The sequence below is a fragment of the Erpetoichthys calabaricus genome, chromosome 5 (assembly GCF_900747795.2).
Source record: "Erpetoichthys calabaricus chromosome 5, fErpCal1.3, whole genome shotgun sequence".
Taxonomy (NCBI): domain Eukaryota; kingdom Metazoa; phylum Chordata; class Cladistia; order Polypteriformes; family Polypteridae; genus Erpetoichthys; species Erpetoichthys calabaricus.
In genome coordinates this window covers 250,193,173-250,214,523 of record NC_041398.2, presented here as the reverse complement: position 1 = coordinate 250,214,523, position 21,351 = coordinate 250,193,173, and the positions used below count along the sequence as shown (strand labels likewise).

At 45.5% G+C, this 21,351-nt stretch overlaps 2 protein-coding genes across 2 annotated transcripts in view; one reads left to right on the top strand and one right to left on the bottom strand.

Annotated features, from left to right (window-relative positions):
- pkd2 (polycystic kidney disease 2) overlaps positions 1-21,351 on the bottom strand; it is a 913,849-nt gene that overhangs the window by 238,436 nt on the left and 654,062 nt on the right. The window lies entirely within an intron of this gene.
- On the top strand, positions 1,429-20,663 carry LOC114652392 (trithorax group protein osa-like). The gene is made up of 30 exons (XM_051928196.1): positions 1,429-1,881; positions 3,113-3,180; positions 4,186-4,218; positions 4,612-4,668; positions 6,311-6,343; positions 7,984-8,022; positions 8,123-8,170; positions 8,284-8,340; positions 8,420-8,485; positions 8,567-8,641; positions 8,726-8,779; positions 10,925-10,990; positions 11,082-11,147; positions 11,229-11,295; positions 11,565-11,632; positions 11,714-11,776; positions 11,865-11,915; positions 12,005-12,067; positions 12,230-12,286; positions 13,892-13,951; positions 14,041-14,097; positions 14,817-14,882; positions 15,448-15,504; positions 16,406-16,480; positions 16,655-16,720; positions 16,813-16,895; positions 18,501-18,564; positions 19,053-19,103; positions 19,203-19,250; positions 19,520-20,663. The coding sequence occupies exons 2-30, from the start codon at positions 3,127-3,129 to the stop codon at positions 20,390-20,392; spliced, it is 2,517 nt and encodes an 838-aa protein (XP_051784156.1). The 5' UTR covers positions 1,429-1,881; positions 3,113-3,126; the 3' UTR covers positions 20,393-20,663.

Here is a 21,351-nt window from a genome sequence, read left to right as displayed (position 1 = left end):
GAAATGAGATGACAGAACTCAGAGGGGGCTTCACATCCAGCAGACCTGCACACTTACAAAATAACTGGAGAAGAAACAGCCAGGAAATCACAAGGAAACCCAGGGGTCACAGAGCCACATTGTCCTTTATTACATTGTTGTCCTCCATCACTTCATCTAAAAATACCTGTGTGTGGAGAGCAGGTGTGACTCTGAGACAGGTGCTGCATGTGCTCAGCAGAGCCGCTGTGGCTTTGGTCAAAAACCATAATGGCTTTACACTGATCTGGTGTAATCAGTGGCTGGGCTGGCAGAGGACCAACTGCAGGTGCCGATACGAGTCATGGTGCCCACGTTTCTATTGGATGGACTGGCAGAAGATATGAGACACAGTGCACGAATAGATAGATAGATAGATAGATAGATAGATAGATAGATAGATAGATAGATAGATAGATAGATAGATAGATAGATAGATAGATAGATAGCTTTGAAAGGCACTATATAATAGATTAGGAAGGCACTATATCAGAGTAGATATGAAGAAGATATAGAAAAAAGTAGACAGTTGAAACATGTAGGGTAGACAAATATGAAAGTTACTATATAAATTATAGTTGGACAGATATGAAAGGCACTACATAATGCATGGGAAATGGCATAAGATTTATGGATATGAAAGTTACCACATTGCAGTGGGCTGGCGCCCTGCCCGGGGTTTCTTTCCTGCCTTGTGCCCTGTGTTCGCTGGGATTGGCTCCAGCAGACCCCCATGACCCTGTAGTTAGGATATAGCGGGTTGGATAATGGATGGATGGATAATAATAATAATACACTTTACAGTAGTGGTAGAGGACATCCGAAGCTCTTTAAGAGTCACCTTCCTGACCAAAGCCCATCTGCCCAATTACTCGGATTGGCAGACTATAGGATGAGTCCTGGTGGCTCCAAATTTCCATCTCACAATTCACAATTGAGGCTCCTAGGACACCCAAAGCTGTACAAGTGGATTACCACATACAGGTTAAATAGATAGATAGATAGATAGATAGATAGATAGATAGATAGATAGATAGATAGATAGATAGATGGATAGATAGATAGATAGATAGATAGATAGATAGATAGATAGATAGATAGATAGATAGATAGATAGATAGATAGAGTGAAAGGCACTATATAATAGATAGATAGATAGATAGATAGATAGATAGATAGATAGATAGATAGATAGATAGATAGATAGATAGATAGATAGATAGATAGATAGATAGAAAAGGCGCTATATAAAACTAGTTGATTAATTTCGTTATTGGTTGACATCTCTCCGGTGTCTTTTTAAGTGACAGAGTTAAACTTTTCCAGTATATCCATCGTATATTCCCGAGGGGGTCCGGTTGGCGTCGGTCTGTTGCCTTGCGCTGACCCCCCCAACCTTGACGTCTGATATCCGATATGCTGTCTGACAGTCTACCGCCTCCAGATATTTTTTAAGTACTGATGTGAATCAAATCAAATTGCAAGTTCTCTCTAAGCGGTCCGGTTTCCCTACAAGGTGAACGCGTTTCCATACTAAGCATAATCTAATGCCATATCATTAGGCATAATGGAGTAATTTAGACGTGCAGCTCGTTGCTTGAACCCCGCACGTCAGGTAACTTTTTTTTTTTTCTTTCTTTCTTTTCATTTTTTTTCCAGGACTACAATTTGCGCTGCCAGGCCCGAGTGGCCCGCTCTGATTGGCTGCGCTCCGAGAGCTGCAGGGTTTAAATGCTGCGGAGCTGCGGGCGCTTCAGCTGGAAGCAGAAGACCACACGAAGGAGCCCAAGTTCCTTTTGATCAGGTAGCATCTCCTTTGAGTCGGCTCTGGATTAGGACCCGCTGTTTATGAAACCGGCAAAGGTAACACTTTGGGTTTGTCTTCCTGGCTTAGCGGTCACGCTACTTCGGCTTTAGGGGGGTTTTGCTTTCTTCTTCTTCTTCATTTAACCTCACACGCCACAAAAATGACCTGACGGTCCACCTTCTCTAAAGGTGACGTGTGGTGGTCAGTGACGCTGCGTTGACAACCGTGGGGCGGGTGTGCAGAACGAACGAATGAATGAGTGACTGATGTTTGTCGGCACACTGCAGCACTCACCCTAGCAGAAAACGTTCATGTAAGGCGCTATATAACATACCTATTTATTTGTCGACTATTTCATACATTTCTTTAAATAACACAAATTAATTTGAAAATAAGGTACACGATGGAAGTGGCTATGAAGCTGCATTATAAAGCGACTTACTGTATATGTGAATGATTTCATATGTGTTTTTATTATAAATTGTTATCATTTTGAATATGAAATGCAAAAGGAAATTAAGATGTTAACTTTGCAAGATGGACTGATTAATATCGGAACTTCTAGATTCAGGATTTGCAGCAGTAATGAGGCAAATATCTGAGATGTGTTAGAAAATCGTTGTAATCTTATGAATTCCTCCATTAAAACGTTTATTACTGATATTCGGTACAGAACACCATCAAATGAAGCTGATTGGCGGATTAGTTTGTGTGGAGATCACAATGAAAGGCGCTATATAAACTGAGGAAAGTGGAACTAAAACAGAGACACGATTGGGCTGTGATAGCTGTTGTAATGAAAGGCGCTATAAAGGTTTTAGTAATACTTCATCTTACTTATTCAAAATGTGAAATATGTTTTGGACCCTGAAGTAGATGGAGGTACGTGTTACAATGAAAGGCACTATAACGGTTATAATAATAATAAGAAGAAAAATATTATTATTATCGTTATTATTATTATTATTAAGGATTAAACACATTGGATTCTGAATCAGTTGTTACAATGAAAGGCGCCATAAAGGCTTGGCCCATTCTAATTCAAATTCACTCTTCCTACTTTTGTCATTTCTACATTGACGCCTCAAAACACAGAAATGGGCGATAACGGCAGGCTGGGAGTCCAGTTAAAAACTGAAGCTTTCAGCCACAGGGTGGCGCTAAGCCTGACTTTGAGCACCACAGGTCTGCACGTGAAGCCCCACAGCCGGCCGCTCGTTTCAATGCCTGTTAATAAATCAATCAGCCACATGGAGGCGCTCACTGACACTCGGCCTCTTTCTCCAGGTACATCTCCAAGAATGAAGAGGGGACTTCTACTCCTGTGCTTCCTAGGCACAGCCCTGGCCTTCCCAGTAAGTGTTCCGTCTCTTCCAGTGAAGCCATTTTGGGTGAGCCGCTCAGCTTGAGGTATTGACCTGTGACGCCTCTGGCCGCGCTTTGGGCTTTACTGAAACTGAGGGCACAGTTGGTAAATTGTATGTCCAATGAAAAGAAGAAGAGGTGGCACAATGGTGGCACTGCTGCCTTGTGACAAGGAGACTGGGGCTCACATCTGGGGTGCTCAGTGTGTTGTGCTTGCATCATCCATTGCACACACACTTCAGAACAGGGCATCCACCTGAAGCTAAGCTTGTTCATGCCCGGGCATTGCTTGGATTGGTGACTGTCTAGGAAAAGTTTGGGTTGTTGCTAGAAGAGGTATTGGTGAGGCCAGCAGGGGGCGCTGACCCTATGCTCTGTGTGTGGATCCCAATGACACCATGCAGTGACAGGGACACTGTGGTGTTAAAATGGTGCTGTTCATCAGATGAGACTCTCTGAGGTCATCAAAGACCCCTGGGCATCTTTTGTAAAGAGCAGGGTGTATCCAGATGTCCTGGCTAAACTGCCCACCACAGCCTGGCCATTCTGCCCCCCTATCCCTCATCTCTAACCAGCTAGCTATCTCCCTGACACCCTCACCAGCTAATAACTAATGTGTGGTGAGCTCTACTGGCACAAAAGGGCTGCTGTCACATCATCCAAGTGGGTGCTGCACATTGGTGGTGGCTGAGGTGGCACCACTCTCTCTGTGAGAAGCGTTTTCATTGTTTATTTAAATACAACATCCTCTTCTTCATCATCTCCCGTGCCTGTGGAGAAGATGAGGAAGATGAAGGGTTTCCAATGACATGAAGCTGTGATGACCCATGTCTGGACTGGCGCCCTTTCCAGGGACTGATCCTGTTTATGGGTCTGATGCTTGCTGAGATGCCAGGCTTGCTTTCGATAAGCAGGTTTGAAAAATGGATGGATGAGAAGAAGGAATAGAAGCCACGTAGCAGTGACCCTCTCTCTCTTTGTCTCTTTTTTCACAGGTGGGACCCGTTGCCTTAAGTGCCAGTCAAGAGGTAAAGCAGTGTAACTCTGGCTCTTGAAAGTGGTGTGTGGCACAGTACTTAGCACTGCTGCCTCATGAATGATTCAAATTTGGTGCCCAGTAATTGTCTGTGTGACGACTGCACATTCTCTATTTGCCAGTGTGGGCAACTGGTGACCCCATATTGGCCCTGTGTGTATGTGTGTGTGTGTTTGGGCTGCACATGGGAATGGCACCCCTTCCTTGCGTGAGTGTTGCTGGGGCAGCCTGCAGCCCCCTTGGACCCTGAATTGGACTAAACAGGTTTGACAGTGTTTGCAGTGCCCATATGTGGATGGGTACACCGAGCAGATCCTGCGATGTCCACTAGGGGCGTGTGAAGCTTGTCACTTTCGTTTAAAATGGCTCGTTTGTTTCTTCACAGGCGTTGATGCAGCAGAGGTGGAATGCCCTGCTTGGCACCTTCCAGCAGCAGAAAGAAGTAAGTACAGAATCTTCCTTATGCTGTTAAATGTAGCGGGTAGTGCGACCAGAGCCTTGTCAGCTCGGCTTCCATTTCTTTTTTGTTTAGAATGTGTGTGCGGCAGGGTGGGGTTCATATGAGTAGCCCCTCAAAAAGGTGAAATTTGGACTTTTAAGATACAGGCAAAGTCACATATGCCATGGGGGCTCTAGTGTAGATTGGCATTGTATGACCTGTGCTGACCATGAATTGAGTTAAAGGGTGCCAAGTGTGTTTTGCTTGTAAGCTATGAGGGGCACAGTGTCCACTTTATAATGAACCCAGGGTCACCAGTTCAAGCTGGCGCTCCTTAACACATGAACCTGAAGACAGCTCTTCTGTATTTGTGGAGTGCCATGGATGGCGCACTTTATAAGGACGCAGGGCTGACTGCCAGCTCAGTCCCTGCCACAGATGCCTTGTGTGACACTGAGATGGGCAGGGAAGTGTGAGAAACATAGAAAAGGCGCCATATTAAATAGAGAGTGGCCTCTAAGTGCAAGTCTCTTGCTTCAATCCCACCGCTGCCTCACTGTATGGGTATTGACTTTTCTTATGAGAAGGGGTCTTCTTCAGCTTTGGGGGTCCCCCTCATCCCATCACATCCTACTGATTTTTGGTTTACCCAAGCATGAGGTCCCGGGTGAACCCCTGATACCTTCCTTATTTACCAGTGTGCTTAACCCCAATCCCCCAAGCGGTTTGGAGATGGCTGTTGAATGTTCTGCACTGTATATACGAATAGTGACAAAGAACTCAAATACATAAGTGGTCGCCCCAGGTGGCGATGCTGCCTAATTTGTGGGTGGGCTCGGCCTGACACTCTCGTACGTATTTACAGATCTACCCGCCAGTCTCGCCAGTTCAGCCGAGGCTGGGCGCCGATGCCCAGGTGCAGCTCCCCCAAGTTAAACAGCCAGAGCTGAAACAGCCAGTGTCTCCAGAGCAGCAACCCCCGGAGAAGCAGCCCCTCCAGTCCAGCAGATACCTGCATGTTCCTCAGCAGCCGCAGGTAGAGCCGAAAACAGAACCTCCTCCTCTTCCTACTCCTCCTCCTCCTCCTTCCTCCTTGTTCTTGGCTTTGCTACTCATTAGCCTGACTTGAGTTCAGCTTTCTGATTCTTGGGTTCGCTCAGGGTCTTCTTCTCACTGCTTACCACCAAGTGAGGGTCTCCCAGTCCTTCAATATGATGGAGGCTGAGCCCAGACTCTGCTCGGTAAGGTCTGTCAGATGTCTCGTTTATGACATCCATATTGTAATCACTCGTTGTGGATGATGCGTTTGACAGGTGGTCTCCCCTGTGCTTCATTTATTAACCAGCTGGAAGGGGGTCTGATTTATTTGCAGCTTTTATGGATATTCGCATGTGCTCTCCATTGACTTGCAATGGTCGGCTTTGCCACTGCCATCCCTTGGGTTATGGGGAGATGACACCTTGTGTTCTCACTTTTTTGTACAGAAATGGGTCGTCCATTTCATTTCATTTGCTCTCATTGCCTGCTGGGGGCGTCAAACTCATCTCCAGATTTTCCAGTCTGAGAATGTGATGGCCATGAATGCTGAGGTTTGCCTTCACCTCTATGAGTCCGTCAGCTAATTGTCATTCTTGTTTTTCGACAGCGGATGCCATACGGATATGGACCACAGCGATGGGTAAGCTGAAATAACCTGCTGAGATCTAAATGAACACAAGGGAGGTTAGGCCGGGAGATGACAGCTCATGTTTTAAAGGAGCGTTCCATCCGTTATCTGTTTGTCATCCCGAGTCGTTTGTAGGGTTGGCTGAGTAAAATTCTTAATCTCGTGTTTTCAAGGAGAGTGCCGGTCACAAACTTTCTGATCTAATGAGCTTCAATAGAAACCAGAGGGACAAACGATGAACAACAGCGCACAATTTTAAAACAGCCATTCTCAAGCGACTCGTGTCACGTAATTCAAACAAAGGATGGCTTATGAAGGGCCGACATCCCATAAGGATCCTTTAGTTTAATGAAAAACAAAGCACACAGTCGTCGTCTTGACAAGAGAGAGAAAAAATATCATTCAGTGGTTCACTTGAGACAGTCCATGATAAGAACACTGGATGTGTGTTGGGTAGATGTCGCCAGTACCGGCAGAGGTCGATATTTGTGAATTATGGATGACGTCAGCCGTCCTCTGATGATTTTTTCCTCCTCTGTTTTAGGGATTGAGTGGGAGATTGACAGGCGTGCAGAAGTCGTGCTGGTCAGTCGCGGTGAGCCAAACTGCAAAGCTCTCGATTTCCCAGCCATTCGACGGTCCTACCGTCGACCCAGGGCAGTGAGCTTTGGGGTGGTGGCTGAAAGAACTCGATGGCGGGTTCGAGCGGCAGACATGAGCTCTCCCGCCGTTTGTCCAGGACGCTTTCCTTTGCAGTGGCCTATTCGTCGACTTTGATTCGTTTGATGTTTTTTTTGTTGTGCATTTTCTCATTTTGCTTTGATTTGTTAGAAGAGACTTTCACTCTTTATTTCCCACCTTATTCTTTGTTTACGTCACGTGACAGCGGTCGTCACATCGGTGGAAAGCAGGGGCGCTCCAGCTGCCCCGACCCCAACACAGACAGGCAGAGACGCGACTTCCCACACAGAACACACGTTTCTTTACAAGTAGGAGGCGCTCTTGTCTCACTCCCACAATACAAAGCGGTTCCTTCTCTCCTCCTCCTCCTCCACAGCAAGCTCCGCCCCTCTTCCTCCTGTCTCCGCCTCCTTTTCTTCCTCTCCTGGGAGGGGATCATCAGCGTTTTCCTATAATGGCTCCCAGGTGTAGTGGAGGTCCATTATTGGGCTCTTCAGCTCCCCCTGGTGGCCCCCACGGGACCCAACAGGGCTGTATCAAACTCCAGCTCCCAGCATGGTGCCACAGGCGCCCTCTAGTGTTCCAGGAGAGCTCATGTCCTGAATAAACTCTCTCTCTCTCTCTCCCCAAGTCCTTCCACTATCGAGGCGTCCCGGCCGGGTTAGGGCCCCAGCTGCCCACCACTCTCACAAACCACAATGTTGTAAGTATAGTGGTGGCTTTGACATGTCGTGCCGTTTCTTCTTTATAACAATGTCTTCTTACATCCTTTTGTTCTGTTTTTTTCAGTACAATTCCAGACTCTTCTTTGGCTCTTTTCGTACAAAGACTACGATTTTGCCCCCTAAAACAAACCCACTCCAATAGAAACTCGCGCTCTTTTATGGCCTACAAAGCCGACACTGACTCCATTTTCAGTTTTGCTCCCTGATGATTTTAATTCTTTGTCCTTTCATGTGTTCCACTTGCAGGGTTACACTTCGTACGTCAGTGGGACTCAGATGATGCCAGTAAGCCATTCCCATATCTGTACCCTTTTAAAACTGACTTGGGATCCGAGCTCAGAAGTTCACACTTTTGTCATTTTTTTGTCACCTTTTCATGTCACAGTTCTTCCCATTTGGCTTTTCTCAGAAGGTCCGTCCCCAGAGCGTTGAGGTGAGTCATGGCCTCTGGCTTTCCTGGTCAATGTTTGCTTTATCTCATCAGCTCCTTTTGTTCTAATGATGCCCCCTCCCCCCCCCCCCAACTTTTCTTTCTACATCTCCAAGGATGACGAGATGCCCGCTCCATCAAGACCTCAGATGCCCCCCCAACAGACACCTCAGGTATGGCAGCGTCAATGTTGGACATCTTCTCTCGAGTCCACTTCAGTCCTCATGTATTCTGACTTGTCACCCCTAATAGATGACACCACCCTACGGCTCCGTCCCTCAAGAAACGCCCCAGTCACCAGGGTCGCAGACCCCTAATGTAAGACAGCAGGAGAATACGAGAGCAGAGGGGAGAGGGTGTCGGGCGTAATGTCTCTGACCAGCCATCTTTGCTTTTCAGGGAGTGCCAACCAATGGCAAAGACGTCCTGCCGGCTGGCAGCGAACCACAGGCACCGAGTCAGCAGGAACCTCAAGTATGTCGGGGGGTTTGTATTTCTCCTTCGAATTTCAATCCCGTTCATCTTGATGCAATTATTATCTTTGTATTTTATTTCCAGGTGAAACCCTCAAATGGCAACTCCCCAAATCAGCCCGAACAGACCAAACCTAATGTACGTGTGCCAACGTTCTGAGCGACCACTTTCAGGCATTGATAACTGCTGTAAACACATCACATAGTGAAAAGGTCAAGGAGATCTGATGGGTGGGTCAGCCAAATCCATCCATCTGGTCCTGAGCTGCCCAAACCAGTCCCCGGGTCTGGGGGCATCAAGAAGGGTCCAACTGGACCTGCCTATCTGGTAGACAGCTTCACGCAGGGTGCCTTCAATTTGTATTTTATACAATGAGGTGATCCACGTTGGAGAGCCCACCGTCCATTGCTGTCATCGCTGTGCCACCTACCCACTACATTTGTTTCAAAATACAGTCACAAAGCGCGCTGGTGTCAGAAACTCCTCATGATGCTCAGTACATTAACATGACCACTAGAGGGCAGCACCGCCATCTCCCAGTTAAACTGAACAAAGCCACGGGTTCAACTTTCACTTCTTACAAACAAACTGAAAACTAAGCTCATTGAGTAGGAATTGCTAATTAGGTAATGACATGACTGCAGATGGCACTCTGGGCACTTCTGGGCATACGCTACTGTGGGTGCCAAGCCTCTGTGGGCTGCCAGCCCACTGCAGGGCACAGCTGGAGCACACCTGTAACAGATCAGGTATGACAAACTCTCAGGTAGTTGCTGCCGTTCATATTGTTTTTATTTCATACAAAAAATCTGATTGGCCGTCTCCTTTGTGTTGGCCTGTTATGTCATTTCCAGGGTTGTGACACCCAAGGACGTCAAATCCAGTATTTTATTTTCTGTTTGTTTTAATGTCACTAAGGTATTTTGGTGTCTTTCTTGATGTCATTTTGTTAGCTTTGCTGATGTGATGTGTGCAGTGACCCGTTGTTAGGGGGCGTGGCCTTGGAGGTCACGGCCTAAAGGTTGGCACGATGTACTTCCAGGTCACATGAGAGTCAGTAAAGCTGCTTCTTTGATTGACTTTTAGTGTGCTGATCTTGGGCTTTGGCCATTGATAATGAATTTTGGTTTCTGTTTAAGCCTCAGTGAATGAGGACGGATCTCTTTTTTCGTTCTTTTCATTATTATTTTTGTTATTACGATTTGTCTTCTGGTCCATTACCTTCCCACCCAACTCCTGGGTCTTCCTAGGTAGGACAGTCTGCTCCTAAGAGACACCAACGTCACAACTCCTCTTACAGTCTGCTGGACTTGTAGTTAGTATAGGGGGCGGGGCCTCCGCGTGCGTCATCAACAGGCCCCGCCCCCTTGGGGGCCATACACATATACAATATACATAATCAACATAAAGCAACAGCATAAAATGAACAAACTAAACAACACCTGCAAATACATTTATAACAGAATTTAACAAATAATATGTAAAGAACAACAAAAAGATTACATAAGAAAGTAAATCCAGGGTTCATAACACGGGCCACCCTAGGAGTGAAAAGTGAATCCTAACAACAAACCCGTTTAGTAATAAAACTGAGAGAAAAAAAAAAATGGTGGGTACCAACCTGGTAGCCCCATTTGATTTTCAATCGATCCATCCATTAACTAACCCGCTATATCCCAACTACAGAGTCACGGGGGTCTGCTGGAGCCAATCCCAGCCAACACTGGGCACAAGGCAGGAAACAAACCCTGGGCAGGGTGCCAGCTCACCACAGGGCACCATTTGATTTTTCCAAACAAAAAGCAAAACGTTGCAAAATGGACAAACCAAAAAGACTTTGACCCAAATCAGCCCTCTGTCTTGGTGGTCCGTGTTTGGATCTCGCATGGGAGCTCACTCCACCTCGACTCCTGGTCGTGAAATGAGATGCCACCTTCTTTAATGGCACCCTGACCTGGAGGGACAGGACTTGCTCTGGGTGTCTTCTTGGACCTGTGGGGGAAACGACAAGCTACCATTAGCAACAGCGCCCCCTCTCATCCCGGAGTGGTATTACTTTTCTCATTCGACCCCTGAAGATGATCCCCAGTCGCATTGCGTGTTGCCACATAATTCCACCAAAACAACAGCATGGACGTCACACCGGTTGCTGATCCCTGCATTGTGGTTCTAGTCCATCAGGACCCCCTCTAGTCTTCATTATTACATTGGTTGGATTGCTTAAATGAACTGCGACCCTTGGACTCTTCTAAACAGTTCATTGATTATTTCATTTCCTTTTAGGGTTACCCCACCTTTGGAAATCCAGCTCAGGAGACCCCCCAGCAGCCTCCAGCTCCCAACTCCAACGTATGTTGTTCATTCAGTTTGTCATTTCTGATTATTTTTTTGTTATGTCTTTTGCTGAAATGAAATAACCTGAGGACTTCATTCTGTACAGGTGGGCTCCTCCTTTGGCTCCTCACAGCAGACGAGACCCCAGCAGCCTCAGTTCTCTTATCCGGAGGTACGACCGCTACGGGCCTAGCGTGAGCTCTTGGTCCGCTTTTAAATTGTCCACAGGGACTGACCGGCTCTTCTCTTTTAGCAGACCATCCCGTCATATGGTGAGACAGCACAGGTGAGACCACAGCAGCCCCGGCAGCCAAACCCAGAGGTAAGTTAAAAAAAAAATGAAACTTCTCAGCTTATTGAGGTGAGGGCAGAATCCAGTCCTGTGTGGAGTAGCCCATCACAGTGTACTTAGCACAAATATGTATACCTATTTCTTGTAAGTTATTTCTAAGTAACTATTTTTCCAAATTTTATAGTTTCGATTTAAAAAATACTAACACATGGTCATAATTTTTCTTTTTTTTTTAATTCCTGTCATTGTTATTTCCCGTCTGCGCCGATTTAGCTAAATTCACTGCATTTTTTTTTTAAATCACCTCACAGTTCGGAAACGCACCACCCCGTCGGACAGAAATGACGCAACAGCGCCACCAAGAGGTAACGTGTGAGTAAAACAACGAGCCGCGTAGAACTGCCGCGCTAGCAGAGAAATTAACAGAAGTGCTTCTTGGCACGCAGGTGATCACCACCTGGGCGAGCGCCGGACTGAGGAGACAGCAGCCACCCCAGTACCCCGCACAGGTGAGTTGGCCGGTCCTAACCGGGGCTCTGGAACACTCAAGCGATGTGGGTGGGACACACTTACCCGCTCTTTGTATTTTACAAGCAGGGCAATCCGCCAATGAACGGCGCACCACAGCAGAGACCCCAGCAACCCGAAGTACGTAGCCGACCCTCACAGTTCAGTAATAAATGCTGATGCCTGTCCGCGGACTTTCTCTTTCAATGACCCAATGTCTTCTCACGCAGATCCATCAGCAGTTCCACAATGGCCAGCAACCGCAGCCTCAGCTCCCGAGTCCAGACGTACAAGTAAGTGTCCTCGCCGCGAGTGTCCGCTAAATCAGTTAAACCGTTCGTGGGACATTCTCGAACATAACAAAGTGAAAGGTGGACTGGTCCTGCGTGCAAAGCCACCCCAGCCGTCCTCTTTCGTGACTTCAAAAGTAACGCAGGCTGTCATTTCGTCCACAGATGAGCCAGCAGTTTAACATCATGCCGCAGCTGCGACCCCTGAATCCGTACCCCAGCGTAAGTCAGCAGCGCGCCTGCTTTCTCCCTTGCACACTTCCTTTGGTCATTTGTACAGCTGCGACACCATCGACATCTTGATTTCTTCTTATAGCGCCTTTCATGACGGACAACATCATGGAGCAATTTAGCTCCTTCCTTATTTCTTTGTTTATTAATATAGCGCCTTTCATCATTGTTGAAATTTCAAAATAATTTAGTCTTTTATTTATCTTTCTTTCTTTCTTTCTTTAATATCATGTATAGCACTTTTCATAATTTGAAAAATTCCATCCATCCATTTTCCAACCCGCTGAATCCGAACACAGGGTCACGGGGGTCTGCTGGAGCCAATCCCAGCCAACACAAGGCAGGAACCAATCCTGGGCAGGGTGCCAACCCACCGCAGGACACACACAAACACACCAAGCACACACTAGGGCCAATTTAGAATCGCCAATCCACCTAACCTGCATGTCTTTGGACTGTGGGAGGAAACCGGAGCGCCCGGAGGAAACCCACGCAGACACGGGGAGAACATGTAAACTCCACGCAGGGAGGACCCGGGAAGCGAACCCGGGTCCCCAGGTCTCCCAACTGCGAGGCAGCAGCGCTACCCACTGCGCCACCGTGCCGGATTTGAAAAATTTCAATAGTTTAATGCTTTTCCTCTTGGGTAAAATCCAATAACGGTAAATTTAGCAGCATTATTTTCTTTCTATTTTGGCATTTTACAGAGCACACTTCATGACGGGCAAAATTTCAAAACAAGTTTCTTTCTTTATTCATGCATTACACAATGATTTTCATCATGGGAGGAATTACAAAGTTATTTAGTATTTAATCTTTCTTTTTTTAATATTTTATATAACACAATTTATAATTTGAAAAATGAGAAAGAATGACTCTTCCTATATTATACGGTGCTTTTCATCATTAGAAAAACCAGAAAATTTTACACTTTTCTTTCTTTCTTTCCTTTAATATATTATTTAGTGCTTTTAATAATGAGAAATATTACAACATATTTCAGCAGCATCATTTTTTGGATATTTTGTATAGCACCTGTCATAATGGGCAAAATTATAAATCAATTTCGACTTTTTCTTTTTGTCTTTCTATATTATAGAGCTCATTCCATCATTCGGAAATTTGGCAAAATTACAAAAACAATTTAGTTCTTTTTTTCTTTCTATATTAAAGAGCATCTTTCATTATTAGTCATATTACAAACCAGTTTAGCTTCTTTCTTTCTTTCGTTCTTTCTTTTTCTTTCTTATAACATATAGAGTTTTGCACTTTAAACAAAGTTTTAAATCAATCCTTTGTTTCTTTCCCATATAGTGCTTTATGTATATTTTTAATTTCTTATAGTATAAAGCACATTCCATATTAAGCCTTATTACAGATCAGTTTCTTTCTTTTTCTTATATAGTGCCTTTTCACATTAACTCTTTATGTACCATAAATCTCGTATTAAGCCTTATTACAGCTCTTCGTTCTTTCTTGGATGTTGATCCGGCTGAGCACTAAGCCCGTCACACATGCAGTCTGTCAGGCTGCTCCAGCAGGTCCCCTTTTGTCCCCCAGCCCCGTGTCCAGTGACAGTTGTCTTTGTCCCCACAGCTGAACCAGCCCTTCAACAACGCGCCGCAGGTCCGACCACAGCAGCAGCCGAGTGTCGAGGTACGTCTTCACCCGGCTCGCCCCATTCCATGTGCAGGTGGCTGGTGCTTTGACTCTGACGCATCTTTTTGGTTTTCCTCCCCTTTAAGATCATCCCTTCATTTGGCGCCTTACCGCAGCCAAGACCCCAGCTGCCCCTGCCAGAAGTAAGAGAACACTTTTCAGTGATGGCTCCATAAATGTCTCTGTGTATTTCGCAGCCTCGGCTCAGTTTTGCACAATGGGTGGCACCAAAAAGCGTCACTGAGGGGCCACATTCAGCCCCAGCTGCGATGGTCCAAGTCGGTCTGCTCTGACGCCTTTGTGACGCTGGTGTTTTCATGGGATTAAGCTGACTTGCTCTTGGTCACAGTAGTTACAAATGCGCTTTGTTTATTATCCATCCATCCATGATCCAACCTGCTATATCCTAGCTACAGGGTCACGGGGGTCTGCTGGAGCCAATCCCAGCCAGCAAGGCAAGAAACAAACCCTGGGCAGGACGCCAGCCCACCGCAGGACACACACACTATGAACAATTTAGGATCGCCAATGTATCTAACCTGCATGTCTTTGGACTGTGGGAGGAAACCCACGCAGACACGGGGAGAACATGCAGACTCCACACAGGGAGGACCCAGAAAGTGAACCCGAGTCTTCTAACTACGAAGCTGCAGCGCTACCCACTGCGCCGCCCTTTATTATTTATCATAATAATTTTACTCCGCGTATGTGCGCAAATGTATTTATGTGCTGGCCCATCCAGGGTCTCTTCTCGCTGCGTGCCCAGTGCTGCAGATGCGAGTTCAGCCACCACGGCCTCGATCTGAATGACGCGGGTCCACGAGGAGCCCACCTCACGCTCTTTTCTGTTCTTTTGTTTCAGGTGCTCCAGCCCTACGGAAACATCCCGAGACAGACGCACATCCAGCGACCTCAGGAGCTGCCACAAGTAAATGGCGTGACCTTAAAAAAAGAGAACCGCCATCCGCCCGTCCGTTTTCTGAACCCGCGTTATCAAGCACGATAAAGCGGAGAGCCCAAATTAATCCTCTCAGCAGCACCGACAAGACCAGGCAATGTGACGGACTGATTAAAGTTTCAAACCCCAAGGTGGTGGGTTCAAATGCCGCTACCGACACTGGGAGACAGTGCGCAAGTCACTTCACCTGCCTGTGCTCCCACTGGAAAAAACAAAAAAGGCATGTAATATAAATCTTGTAAGTCGCCATGGAAAACGGCGTCAAAGCAAATAAGTAAATGTAAGCCCAAAACAACCAGAATTTATTAAAATTCGTAATCTGTTTACCCCTCATTCACTGCCAAATGCAAAAGATGAAAAACGGCAAACTGGCCCAGTGGGAGTCACTGCGCGTGCGTGTAGTTAATGTCACGTGGGTTCCGCTTCCGCTCACGTCAGAAATGGAAACGCGGGTTCAAAAAACGGAGCAGGTGATTTTAAAGACGACGGCTGCTGCCCCTCACTTTGCGTAATGACTTCGTTTCTCACTTTGCAGGTAAACCAGCCATTCAGCAACATGCCGCAGTTCAGACCCCAGCAGCCAAATTTAGAAGTAAGCGTTACACCTTTTACATTAATTATCTATCTATCTATCTATCTATCTATCTATCTATCTATCTATCTATCTATCTATCTTATATAGCGCCTGTCTATCTATCTATCTATCTATCTATCTATCTATCTATCTATCTATCTATCTATCTATCTATCTATCTATCTATCTATCTATCTTATATAGCGCCTGTCTATCTATCTATCTATCTATCTATCTATCTATCTATCTATCTATCTATCTATCTATCTATCTATCTATCTATCTATCTATCTGTTACAGATCGATATGTAAGGCACCATATAAGAGAGGGGGATGAGGAATAAGAGCTAGACAAACGGGAAGAGCTATGTTTAAAATGGTTAGACAGATGGAGAGGTAAAAGTGAAAGGCGCCATTTAACAGATAAATTCATAGATAGGCAGATGTGAAAGGCGCTATATAATGGATATATGTGAAGGGCAATATTTGATAGATGAACTGATATAAGTGAAAGGAGCTATATAACAGACAGATAAACATGAAAGGCACTATATTTTAGATACCATATTAAAAAGGACCTTATACAGCATAGGTAGGCTCCATATGAAGAGTGCTATGTAAGAGATAAACAGATTGATGTGTACGGCTCTATATAAGTTACACCGATAGAAGAGACCCTAAAAGCATTACAAGGAGACAGATGTGAAATGAATTGTGTAAGAGACAGATGGATGGATACAAATATACATTGGAAATCTACTGCATAACATAATTATGAAGAACGTAATGTAAGACAGATGGATATGAAAGGCACTATACAAAATAAGGTTATTTAGATAGCTGTATATAACAGATAGTGGTGAAAGGCACTATACTGTATATGACAGCCATCTCCTCTAAACCAAGTCTCCTTTCACAGGTCATCCCTTCATATGCCGTCGTTCCTCAGATTCCTCTGCCCAGACCACAGCAGCCGATGCAGCCACAGCCCAATGTGAGTTCAAGCCTGTCCTGTCACCGTTGTCACTGCAGCCATAAGTGGGGACTTTGACTCCTCCAACTGTCATTTCTCTCCCTGCACATGAGCTGGATGGCCTGTTCTTCTTCAGTTTGGTTTCTCACTTTTCTGCATTAATTTGGTGTTGTTCCGCTTGTCTTCTCCATTCAGCTGATCCCATCGTATGGCGCCATCCCGCCGGTGAGACAGCAGCAGCCGATGCTGCCAAACCCTGAGGTGAGTGAGAGAGTACTGACGCGTCTATCTGCCCAACATGCTGTGTGGTGCCAATGCGATTTTTGTTTTTCTTGCTGATTTTGTTTGCGCAGATCAGCACCTCCTACGCTAACCTGCCAAGACAGGCGCCCTTCCCAAGTCAGCAGGACCAGCAGCAACAGCAGGTGAGGAGACAACTGACGTTCAACTCGACACCTTTGGAGAAGTTCTCATGCAATTTATTATGTGAAATCCATGCGCTGTTTGCATGACTGCTGTGTGGTTGTTTTATTATGGTCAGGTCATTACAGAGCGTTGTTGTGTCAGATGTTTGCCTTTCTCTGCAAATCTTCAAATCTGCTTGTCCACAAATGTGTCTTTTGTCATCCCTTTCCATTTCCTTTCTTCTCATACAGTGTGTCTCCTGAAGGTCCCATCACCAAATTTCTATCCAGTGGCAGCCATGCGAAGATAAATATGAAAGGCACTATAGTACAGACACATTCATAGATATGAAATATACAATACAGAGTTGAAAGGCAGTATACTGTATAGAAATATAAATATGAAAACACAATATAAGAGATACATGGCCATAAAAGGGACCATATAATATACAGATATGTGAAAGGTACTGTATTAAGTAATTATATTTAGATAGATATGAAAAGGGCAATATAAGAGATAAACATGAAAGGCACAATATAATAGACAAATGTGAAGGGCACTATATAAAGTGCTTATAGATAGATAACTAAGGAGCTACAGAAGAGCAAGGCAGATGAAAGGCTCTTTATGAGAAACTAGTGCTATGTAAGAGTGAGATGAACATAAAACGTACGATTTAAGAAAGACAGGCATAAAAATAACACACTCTAGATAGATAAAGATAAAAGGCACTATATCATGAATACATTAATATGAAACGTGCCAAATAAAAGACAGACGAACGTGCAAGGCTCCATAAAACAGATATAGATATAAATGACATTAAATACACGTTAGATGTGAAAGGCACCATATGATTGATAGATAGATAGATATGAAAGGCAAATAATAAATAGATGGATAGATAAAAGTGAAAGGCACTATACGATAGATAGATAGAACTATCTATCTATTATATAGTGCCTTTCACTTTTATCTATCCATATATTTATTATTTGCCTTTCATATCTATCTATGTATCATATAGTGCCTTTCACTTCTATCTATCTATTATATAGTGCCTTTCACTCTATCTATCAGCCTTCTCGTGTTCTGATTAGTGTGAGGACACGGCTGTCATTGAGTCTATGCAGATGGTTGAGGATGGAGGTCTCTCTGTTTTCCAGTGGGTCTAGCAGAACTTCCTGATAGATAGAAAGACACTATACAGATAGACAGAACTTTACCTAGTAATAACACTGAAAGTTAGGTAGTGCCGTGCCACCTTCTGCTTTAAGTCATTGCAAAATTGCGTAATGAAATTCTTTTAAGATAGATCGACAGATAAATAAATTGTTATGAAAGGCACTATGTAATAGATAGATTAATAGATATGAAAGGCACTATATAATAGATAGATAGATAGAACTTTACCCAGTAATAACACTGAAAGTTAGGTAGTGCCGTGCCACCTTCTGCTTTATGTCGTTGCAAAATCGCCTTTTGAATTTCTTTTATAAAAGATAGACAGACAGACAGATGCTATATGCTGTGTGATTTTCATAAGATTCACGCAGTCTGCAAGTCTTTTTGCTCCCCAGTGCCTCACTTGGCATCCCACCTGCTCAACATGTCTCCTTTCCTTTCTCTCCACACAGTTCGCCTCCTTTGGTTTCCAGCAACAGGTTCCTGTCCAGCAGCAGCAAGGCCAAGCCGGGGTGAGCCGAGACTTGTGATGTGCCCACTGTGCAAGTTGCCTTTGGTGTTTTGTCAAGAAAAACCAGAAAAGAGAACTGAGAAGGCTGAGATCCCAGGATGGACAGCTCCATGAATTGGTGCCTCTGGGCTGTTTGTTAACCAGATGTGCTTGTAGGACTGGATGACCTCCTCTTGTTTCTCAGCCTTCTTGAGTTCTGATTAGTGTGAGGACACGGCCATCAAGGAGTCTGTGCAGATGGTTAAGGATGGAGGTCTCTCTGTTTTCCAGTGGGTCTAGCAGAACCTCCTGATTACTGAGATGATCCATGGAAAAAGTCCTGGGGCAGGAGCATGTGTTGGGGGAGGAGAAGTGGGTGGAGCCAACAGGAGGCCTCTGGTCTTCTTCCAGGACAGCAACTTCAGACCTGTGACCTCTCTGGCACCCTCACCTGTGCTCGTATTGGTCAGTCTGACAGTCCTCACTGGTGTTCTTTATTCTTTTTTACAGAATTATCCTAAAGTGGTCTACATTCACCTCCCATCTCCCCCTATGGCTGGCGTACGTTCCCTTTGTCTTTCTTTTGTGTTTTTTGCTTGTGATTTCCAGGGAACGTTCATGGAATCCCATCAACTGACCTTTCTGTTGTTTCTTCTTTAGATGGGACCCAACAGAGCAGCTCCTGCCGAATCAGAGGAAGGTGGCCCAGTAAGTTGACTCAATCTGTCGTTGTCTCTGTCAGTGTCTGTTGTGTTTGTGAGAAGGAGAGTCAATGGGACCCGATGGCCTCGGTCACGGCTGGCAGAAGTTGTGTGATGGCTGTGTGATGATAGTTTGATTGGCCAGCTTGGCACAAGATCAGTGCAGAATGAGGCAGAACACAAACGTTTTCATGGATCAAAGATGACTTTAAGGATCTGCGTGTTTAATTAGTTATCCATGATTTCAAATTTGCCTTTTTTCCATTCTTTTCCCAGCCTCAGTATGCCGGTTACATGCCACCCGCTTATGGTTATGGACCATATGGTGGCTACGGGCATTTCGGGAAAAGGATGCCCCTGTCCGAAGAAATTAATGAAGAGGGACCTGCAAAGGCAGAGGGAGGAAAGGAGCCAACCAAACCCCCCAAAGCTGAGGAAGCCACACCCACACCCGGAGGAACAGCCCCAAAACCAGACGGCGCAGCCCCCAACGCAGAAGGTGGCGCACCTGCCGCTGGTGGTAGTCCACCTGCCGCTGAGGGGAGTCCAAATGGTCAGGGGGGCACCCCAACCAACCCTGAAGCCAACCCACCAGCATCAGGTGGAAACTCCCCAGCCAATGGACAAAGCCAGCCGGACAGAGGAGACAGTCCAAACCAGGGTGTGAATCAGCCCAACCCAGCGCAGGGCATAAACCCGATGTACCCCGGCAATGTGAACCCCTTCGGTGGTGTCTTCCTGCCAGCTGGTATCCGAAAGGTTACCCCCTCACCAAACACTGGCTCAACCCAGATTCAACCTGGTGGCTTTGTTCCCTCAGCTGATGGCAGTGCCACCATCCCAGTCACATCCTCCCCATCAGGGAACAACAATGTTGTTCTCAACATACCGTATTACCCATCCAACGGTGGCAATATTAATCCGGTGGGCATGAGAAAGACGCCCGTCAAAAATGGATGCAATATGGGTAACCATGGGCCAACCACCGTGGAGCCAGTGGCGCCCTCTGCAGGCAACTCAGAAATTCCCAGCTTCGGCGAAGGCATCATAATGGCGGCGGCAGAGGCGGGCAGTGACGGAGAAGGCCGCACCCCCTGCCGTGTACACGACACCACCACCGCGGGTAAAGAGAGCAATTTCTACTACTGAAGAAGGCGATTGTGGAGAAACGCCTATCAGAAAAACAGCCAAAGAAATACAAATCATGTTTTATTGTAATATAAATAGAATTAGGAGAGTTTTGTTTTCTTATACTTACCGATAAAAAAATATCCTCGCGTGAGATTATCTGGTTATCAAAGGGGTTATGGTGGGGACCACAATGCTGTTAACCATCATAACGCCGGCATTGTTTTGTATTCCATCACAAAATTGTATTGTAGTAATACGGATTTAATAAATGGAAAACATGAAAAACAAACGTGTTGTGTCGTCTTCTTACATTTTGTTTTCCTGGACCACAGGAATTTTTCTCTTTGGACTTCTGAATTGTTTTTTCTTACCAGGAGATTTGGATTCTGCCCTTTGCGTTATGAAGTGGAGTCTTCAATCTGGCAAAAGGGCATCACTGGCCACCTAGGCCTGCTTGGGGGGGAGAAAAAGGCCTCACCTCAGTGGGCCTAATCCCAACTCCAGGGCCCTGCCTCAGCCTACACAGGCCCAAAAGGGGGGCTTACAGTGTTGGAAAGGAGCATTCAGCATGGCAGTGCCATGCACAGGAAAATTAGACCAGGCATTGGCACAGGAAGTCGTCAACTTATGACCAATGTGTCTTACGACCTCCGTCTCTCATGGGTCAGCAACTAGAAAAAGTCGTCGCCAATCGGCTTCAGTCACACCTTTCGCATCACATGCCATGACATGACAAATTCCAGTCTGGTTTCCGCACTGGTCACCGTACAGAAACGGCACTAACGCGGGTTGTAAACGACATTCTGATATCCTCTGATGAAGGAAACTCCACTGTAGTTGTGTTTGTAATGAAGACTTAAGTTGGTTCAGGTTTACAACCGCTGCACACATCCGGTCAGGGATGGATGAAGATGTCCAAATTCTATTTATTAATTTCTTCCAAACTTATACAAATGTGAAGATACGGTCTAAATAAA